Genomic DNA, 8,842 nt, shown 5'->3' on the forward strand with positions numbered 1-8,842 from the left:
ATGCTAGTATTATGAGCAGGGGCCACCTAGATCTTCTCATGGATGCTGGGAATCAAACTCATGTCCTCAGTCTTATTATCAAGCACCTTGCAGACTGAGACACTCAGCTCTTAATTTCATTTATAAAAGAAATAACACATTGATTGTTTTGCCATAAGTTCTGAAGTTATAAAAAATAACAGTGAAGATATGATATGATTGATAGTACCAAAATTGTTAAAGAATTTGATGCTGATATGGACATTTAGAAGCAATTTACAGGTAAAATAAATGTCAGTGCACTAAGCAGGGATTTGTATGAAAGCTGATATATTCTGAGAACAATGTATTCTGAAACACAGTTGCCTTATGAGAAATGAGTGGCAAGAATTATATCACTTGATCTATCTCTTCCTGACTGGCTCTTGTTTTCCCCAGAAATAATCTTGTGGTACTCATTCCTTTACCATGAAAATACACTAGCAGAAAGCAGAAGGAGTTGGTAAAGTTCCCAAGTCAAAAAATTAAATGGGATTATGCAAGAGGTAAATATGCCCCCAGAACCTATTGTGCCAAAGATATTTTAAGAAGTTTATCTTCAGCCATTCCCAGATATTCAGAAAAACAACAATAAGCCACAGAAGTCCATATCACACCTTAGAAATTTCTCAGAAATTTAAAAGCACTTGATGGACAGGGCGTTCCATGAAAGCCCCACAAATCCATACTTTCTATTATCTAAAACAGTCTCAAGATAATCATCTCCAGTGGCCCCATGACTCTCATTAAATCTTTCAGTGTTTCAAGCCCCACCTATAAGCAATGCTGAAGACAGTGACTTAAATTATAAGAAGCTATACTAAAAAGACATTTCACAGACATTTGATTGGGAAAATAACTTCACTGCTTATCTCTGTATTATGAGATGTACAAAATCCCAGAAAGAATTTGCAGAAATCCTCTTTCTTATTCTTACAGAGATGAAGTGGGAAAAAGTATACATGGAAATGATGGACTGAAAACAGACAGAGGACAGGATGGGAAAAGCCAGATGTAGCCTGGGTAAGGACAAGAGAAAAATATCAGTTATTACAATACAGTAAGTATCTTGTTCTCCAATGACAGCCAAGGATAAAGGGGGATTGTAATGGCATTACACTGACATTGTTCCACTTTATTAAAATGGATTAAGAAATTGTAATTAAGAATTAGATTAATTAAGCATTAAGAAATTGCAATTAAGAGTTAGGATTAAGAAATGGATTAAGTATGAGATCATCAAGCAACTTGTCGATGAAGTCTGTATAAACCTCACTTATCTTCATACTTGAATATCACATTCTGGAAAACACCAAGAACTTGTAATGCGTATGAGGGAAAATGTTTTTGTTGTTTTTTTTTTTTCTCATAGATTCTAGCAATTCTGAGATGTTCTTCAAAGAAGACCACTGTGTGTATCTAGTATGATTTCATACTGTATTAAATAAGGAATAGTGTCTAGAAATGTAGAGATAATTTATTTCTTCTGGGCTCTAAGAAAAAACTCATGCAGTTGAGACTTTTGTTAACTTGTTGGTTTGTTCACCATTCATAAATTCAGGTAATCAGAAAGGAGCAAAGTGCATGCACATATTCACAGTGCTGAGAACACAGGATCCTGAGATCATTTGGAGAACTGCCAGCTACCAAAATGAGGTAAATTCTAGTCAATTAAGGACTGTGCTAGAAAGAAATTTGTACACGTTCATAATGATTGTTTATAGAAAACTTTCTGGGGAACACAATATTCCATATAGTCACTGAGCTATTCATCATCAAAAACCTATATTCACAAGAATGATACTGTAGGATGAAGACACAGCATTTTTAAATGAATTGTTTTCTGAACAATAATAAAATTAAGCTTGTTTTCACACACACATGCACACGCACACACAAACACACACACACACACACACACGCCTTTAAATCTCATCAAAACAAAATAGTTTAGAAACCCAAAATAAATGATTGAGAGAAGCAGAGAGGTTTAGGAAGCGTTCCTGGGGCAAGTAACATTTGATCTCTCTGGTCAGAAAGTTCACTGCAGGTGAAAGCAACAACACAGGCAAGCAGAAGATTAAGAAACAAGTTGGGAAATTGAGAAATGTTTCTTAAATAGGGGATCTTGGAAGCAGGAAATGAGAATGGTCTGCCAAGACTTTGAACCCATGGTTCAACCACTGCATTTTTTAAATGTTACAGTCTAAATAGACAAACAGAGTCTCCAGACTTATTGCCTTGCTATAAATATGCCATCCAGATGCACTAATGTCCTGCAGACCAAGAACCTCTCTGGGCCATAGTTTCCTTGTCAAAAGGAAGACTACTTAAGCACGACTTACCTCTTAGGGTTGCTCTGGTGATACAGAGGGCTGTACAACAGAAATAGTAAAAGAGGAAAAGAAGGAGGAGGAGGAGGAGGAGGAGGAGGAGGAGGAGGAGGAGGAGGAGGAGGAGGAGGAGGAGGAGAAAAGAAGAAGAAGAAGAAGAAGAAGAAGAAGAAGAAGAAGAAGAAGAAGAAGAAGAAGAAGAAGAAGAAGAAGAAGAAGAAGAAGAAGAAACCTTGATACTCGTAAAGCATACCACTGTGTGTCTGTGGGGACTTTTCAGAAGGATTAACTAAGGTAAAGAGACATGATCTGAATGTACACCAGGTCATGGCCCAGCCTAAAACATAAATAAGATAAAAGGGACAAATGAAAAGAAGATGATAAACACAGGCATTCTTCTCTGTTTCCCAGAGGAAAGCACTCTTCTCTTGCATAATATCCTATGTCATCATCACCTCAGGCCCTAAGCAATGGAGTCAGAAAATCAAGAATGAAACTAAGAGCCAAATAAACAGTTTTTCTTTTGAGACTTTATTTAGACATTCTGGCCCCAGCTATGAAAAATAACTAACACATAAAGTGTGTAGACAACAGTTTCTACAAAGAAGAGACATACCATGGTGGTAAATTTGATATGGGAGAATATATAAACAGGAAAGCCGAGACTAGAGACTATTGCAAAAATCATATGAGTGATCAAAGTAAAATGGAGGAGGCATTCTTAGCTAGGATTCCAGAGCCAAGAAAATGTAAATGAGTAAAAGCAAATGAATTGAAAAAATGTGTAAAACTCCAATGCAAAAGTGAAGAGTTGAGCAGAAACAATACTGTATGCAAAGTAACAGTGGGATTAGGTTGCATTTGGAAGGCAGGGTGCATCATCTAGCTTCAGTGTGGGATAGGTGGAAATATAGCAGAGACTGAACCAACAAACATCTCTACTTGAAAAGAACATTGAGATTCAGGCTGGGATATTTGTGTTTCCCTTTATAAACAGTGGGTTTCTATATACTATTTTTTAAATAATCAATGGTTTGATTAATATAACCTGTCTTTAGAAAACTATCATTAGGTCACAGTGTGATGAATGAAGTGTGTGTGTGTGTGTGTGTGTGTGTGTGCAGTTGTGTGTTTAATAAGCTTGGGAGATACAATTTCACTCTATGGAAAATAATCTATGTCAATAACCCTTGTATTTAAAAATAGAATATAGAATTTGGAATGCAGGAAATGACCTGTTGGGTATAAAAGCTTAAACAAGTTAAAAGTGGTCTCATTAATCTCAACAGATACTATTAACAACTTAAAAAATCAGAAGAGGCATGATGGGGCAAATCTGTATTCCATATGTAGAAGAGACTAAAACATTTTCCAAAGGAAACTGAAGGCCTTTTCACAAAATGAAACAAAATGAAAATGAAATAAATTTTAAACCTTAAAATCACAAAAGGTAACCTAAAGCTGAAAGAATTTAATGGACAGGATTTTGTTTTAAAAATAACTACACTGAGTCACCTTCAGAGGGAAAAACCTGATCTTAAGACAAAGCACAAGAGGATCAGAGAAGATTGCTTGATAACTTTCGTTGCTCACAGAGAGCCCTTATGTTAGTCATAGCTCTAATTGTCTCTCTCCTGATTTTGTTCATAGAGACCATTGTATAGTCCACTTAGGTAAGTAACTTCCTCACACAGGCCTCTGCTGATGAATGGACAAAACAATATCATAGCCATCTGTACAACTGTATCTACACTGTGTTTCTCAGGCAATGAGATGCACATTATAGGTGTTTGGTCAATATAAGATGGAAAAAGCCATGACTGCTAATAACCATACAGTCACCCTCACTAAACTTTCATACTGTGTAAAACCTAAATGACAATCTTTACCACATGAGCTTATGAGGGTTACATGAGCACAGTCTAACTCCACTTTCTTTATAGTGCATTGTATTAAATAGATGCTGGTTAACTGGCCAGAGTTTTATTATGTTCTGTTACTAAATATAAGGTATAAATTATAAAATAGCAACTCTCATCTTAGTTTATCATCTTTTTCATTAATCTCTGTGAATTCTCTAGAATAATTTCCAGCCAATATCTATTTCTCTGTCTTTCTCCATCATTTTCTTTTCAGTCCCCAACTACATATGATTTAGCAGTGAATGAAGTTTAAATGAAAATAATATTCCTAAATCTGTCATTCTTACCCATCAATTTCTGCTTAGTGTGAAAAAATAAAGCATAAATAAGTTTGAAATATGATGTGAAAACTGATCTCAGTAATTTAAAGTGTTTCCTTCAGGACTCTCTCTGCTGTAAAACCACTGAAGTATATTAGCTTAGTATATTAGCAAAATGTTGATCAAACCATTATGACAAATATTGACAGTCTGAAATGAAACAGTGTTTTCAAAATACTTACACTTCAGCTAAGTCCATTGTGATGTTCTGAAAATGTTCAAAATCATTGATGTGTTCTAAAACTAATATAAACTATTAATGTAGTAACATTATTGTATATTTAAAACAGGCTGAAATACCCAATGTTTATTTAATCTTATCTGGTTATTTTCAAAACTGTCACTATGCTGGGTAATCTTGGTTGTCAACCTGACTATATGTGGAATCAACTAGCACTCAGGCAGCTAGGCACACTTATCATTGGTTTTTATTGATTAGATCATTTGATATGGGAATATTTACCCTAAATCTTGGCTATATTTTCTAGTGGGAAGCTATTGAAACAACATGGAAGAGTGAAGCTTTGCTTCCTTGCCCACATTCTCATGGACAAGCTCATCTATCCTGCTGCTGAGGCATTACTTCACTTGTGTCAGAACCTACTTCTCTGTGATCCCAAAGTTGAGTGGTTACCACTAAGACATCCAACTTCATAGAATGAACAACTATCAGGATCTTGCACTTTCCAGCTTGAGACTGCCAATGTTGGACTAGCCAGACCACAGCCTACAAGCCACTCTAATAAAACCCATTTTAATATATATGGCTTAATTTTATCAGTTCTGTTCCTTCAGAGAACCCTGACTAATTCAGTCACACTTTGGAACCAGAGAATAATAAGAAACTTAGGTGTAAACAAAACAACCCTAAGAGAAATATTACCTTCTATAGGAAATTTCTATTAATCTCCCCAAGACATTTGAAAAATGATATGTCCACTTTAAATAACTTAAGCAAAGAAATTATTTTATTCTTTTATCCAATCCAGAGTGCCATCATATAAAATAATGAGCTGAAAAAAATATGGCGTTACAGAATTGAGTGAGTGAGAGTGAAGAAATTTTGTATATATTGTTCTACTTCTACAGATCCTGATTCAGGAACACAAATTTCAAGACAAGATTTGTGACTAAAAACCAAGAAGATACTTAAGTCTGCTCTTTGAGGTTTTAACATATCTACATACTAGAAATATTCTCATCACTTTGACTCCTAACTTTTCTAACTTTTCCCTTAGTCACCTGCATACATGTGTGTCTTTAAGGTTATTGAATTGATTAACTCAGGTGATCTCGAACAAAACCTTGCTGACACCAGTGTACAACCTCTTTACAGTCATCTCTGAGTCTTTACCGTAAACATACATCCTGCTTTGGGGCAAAATCACTACAACTAGGAGGATGGGCAACCACACCATAGTGACTACATTCCTTCTGTGGGGATTTTCCAGTTTCCCAGAACTGCAGAATCTACTCTTTGTTGTGGTTCTCCTCTCCCATGCGAGCATTCTTTTAGCAAATGCATCCATCATGGTGGCCATCAAGCTCAATCACAACCTTCATACTCCCATGTACTTTTTCCTTTTTGCCCTGTCCTTTTCAGAAACATGCACCACTATGGTGATCCTACCCCGCATGTTAGTGGACTTGGTATCAAAGAGCAAGGCCATCTCTCTCCCTGAGTGTGCCACTCAGATGTTTTTCTTCTTTGGCTTGGGAGGCAACAACTGCTTCATCTTGTCTGCCATGTCCTATGACCGTTACACCGCCATCCAAAACCCTCTGCATTATCCAATCCTGATGACCCAAAAGATCTGTCTTCAGCTCATCATTGCCTCTGGTGTGCTTGGCTTCTCAGTCTCTCTGTGTATTGTCATCACAATATTCAGCTTGTCTTTTTGCAACTCCAACATCATTCAGCACTTTTTTTGTGATATTGATCCTGTGGTCTCCCTTGCCTGCAATTTAACCTTTTATCATAAAGTGATTCTCTTTGCACTTACTGCCTTTGTGTTGGTAGGAAGCTTTATTTTCATCATGGTTTCTTATGTCTTCATTGTGACAGTAGTTATGAAAATGCCCTCTGCCAAGGGAAGGTATAAGACCTTTTCAACTTGCTCCTCCCATTTCACAGTGGTGTTCATACATTATGGGTTTGCTTGCTTTGTCTATCTGAGACCCAAGAACAGTTACTCTTTCAGGGATAACACATTGTTGGCAGTAACATACACCATTCTGACACCTCTGCTCAACCCCATCATTTACAGTCTAAGGAACAAAGGCATGCAGACAGCCTTAAGGAAAGACATAGGCAATGTAATCAGGTTTTTCCCCAAAATGGTAAGTAAAAGAGTCCAGAAGATTTGAAAGATATGTATGGTGTTGGTGGAAAATAGGATTCCTAAGGATTAAGATCAGCTTTTTGTGAAATGAGCGATTATCTTCACTTCTGCTATTTTGGTTATGTGTTTGAGACATAGACGGTCTCATTATGTAGCTCCAGATTGCCTAGAACTTACTATGTAGACAGATTGACCTTGAACTCAGAGATCTGCCTGCCTCTGTTAGGATTTAAGGCATGAGCCTCCACATCCAAACTTTAGCTACTATTTCTAGTTATCAGATCTAGTACAGCTTTAGTCTTCTTGCTATAAAACTTGATGTAACATTAAAATACTAATATGTATTTATATGTGTGTGTATATTGTATATGTGGGAAAACACACTCAAAACATGCCTTTGAATTATTAGGGAGTCCTTCTGAGCTACATCATCTCAGCATATATGAAGAAGACCTAGCTAGGACCCATATAGGATCTGTGTTTGCTGCTTTAGTCTCTGTGAGCCTTGATCAGCTCTGCTTAGTTGATTCTGTAGGTTGGGTTCAGGTAGTGTCCTCAAGCCCTCTGGCTCCTAGAATTGTTCCTCCCACTTTTCTGGTTTCCATGGATTTGCCTATTCAAAGAAATTTTAAGAAACTCTTTGGTTTAACTCATTTTGAGTAAATAATAAAAATAAGACTTGAATAAATAAAAGAACACATTACTTAATAGTGTTTATATAAGCAAAGGCTTGACATAATGGTTCACTTCAGTAATCCCAGGACTCAGGAAGATAAGGCAGGAACAGCATATGTTTGTAGAAGTCCCCAATTGTTTTTGGAGTCAGAGAAAAGTTGTTTGCTTAGGTCTATGAGATGCAGCCTTCTTTGCAAAACAGGGACAATCCCAAGACTTTCAGAACATGTAAAGCTATGGGCTCAGATGTTCCAGAAGAACACAGTGTTTGTAGATAAAAGACACAGGATTTCCAAGAAACCAGGACAGAAAGATTACAATGACATATTTCCTTGTATTGAACCATCCCTAAATTCCTGGGATGATGAAGCCTACTGATTTTTGTTAATTTGGATACTGTCTCTGTGCCTTCTGGTTAGTCTGACTAAGGATTTATCTATCTTGTTGACTTTCTCAAAGAGCCAGCTACAGGTTTTGTTGATTCTTTGTAATTTTTTTTCTTTCTACTTGATTTATTTCAGCCCTGAGTCTGATTATTTCCTGCCATTTACTTCTCTTGAGTGTATTTGCTTCTTTTTGTTCAAGAGCTTTCAGGTGTGCTGTCAAGATGCTAGTGTATGCTCTCTTGAGTTTCTTTTTGGAGGTGCTCAGAACTATGTGTTTTCCTCTTAGCATTGCTTTAATTGTGTTCTCTTAGTCTCTCTTAGGTGCCCAAGATCTTCTGGCTTTTAGAGTCTTCTTCTTTTGAAAAGTCTGATGTAATTCTGATAGGTCCGCATGTTACTTCACCTTTTTTCCTTACTGCTTTTAATATTCTTTCTTTGTTTTGTGCATTTGGTGTTTTGATCATTATATGATGAGAGGAATTCTTTTCTGGTCAGTCTATTGGGAGTTCTGTTGGCTTCTTGTATGTTCATGGGCATCTCTCTCTCTCTCTCTCTCTCTCTCTCTCTCTCTCTTTTTTTTTTTTTTTTTTAAGGTTACAGGAGGTTTCTCCTTTAATTTTGTTGAAGATATTTACTGGTTTTTTAAGTTGGGAATCTTCACTCTCTTCTATACCTATTATCCTTAGCTTTGGTCTGCTCATTGTGTCCTGGATATCCCGGATGTTTTAGGTTAGGCGCTTTTTGCATTTTGCATTTTCTTTGACGGTTATGTCAATGTTTTGTATGGCATCTTACGCACCTAAGATTCTCTCTTCTATCTCTTGTATCCTGTTCATGATACTTGCT

At 36.5% G+C, this 8,842-nt stretch overlaps 1 protein-coding gene across 4 annotated transcripts; it reads left to right on the plus strand.

Moving 5' to 3' along the window:
• The first annotated feature begins 841 nt into the window (after positions 1-841).
• On the plus strand, positions 842-7,532 carry LOC117698493 (olfactory receptor 10T2-like). 4 transcript variants are annotated; one of them, XM_076940478.1, is made up of 4 exons: positions 842-1,078; positions 1,580-1,674; positions 3,641-3,801; positions 5,082-7,532. In XM_076940478.1, exon 4 carries the CDS (start codon positions 5,995-5,997, stop codon positions 6,958-6,960), a length of 966 nt encoding a protein of 321 aa, XP_076796593.1. In that variant the 5' UTR covers positions 842-1,078; positions 1,580-1,674; positions 3,641-3,801; positions 5,082-5,994; the 3' UTR covers positions 6,961-7,532. The 4 variants fall into 4 exon arrangements, with proteins under 4 accessions (XP_076796593.1, XP_076796613.1, XP_076796604.1 ...); XM_076940498.1 differs by having other exon boundaries at positions 842-1,041; XM_076940489.1 differs by lacking the exon at positions 3,641-3,801.
• Positions 7,533-8,842: the final 1,310 nt, after the last annotated feature.

This window comes from Arvicanthis niloticus, chromosome 1 (genome assembly GCF_011762505.2).
Source record: "Arvicanthis niloticus isolate mArvNil1 chromosome 1, mArvNil1.pat.X, whole genome shotgun sequence".
NCBI classification, from domain to species: domain Eukaryota; kingdom Metazoa; phylum Chordata; class Mammalia; order Rodentia; family Muridae; genus Arvicanthis; species Arvicanthis niloticus.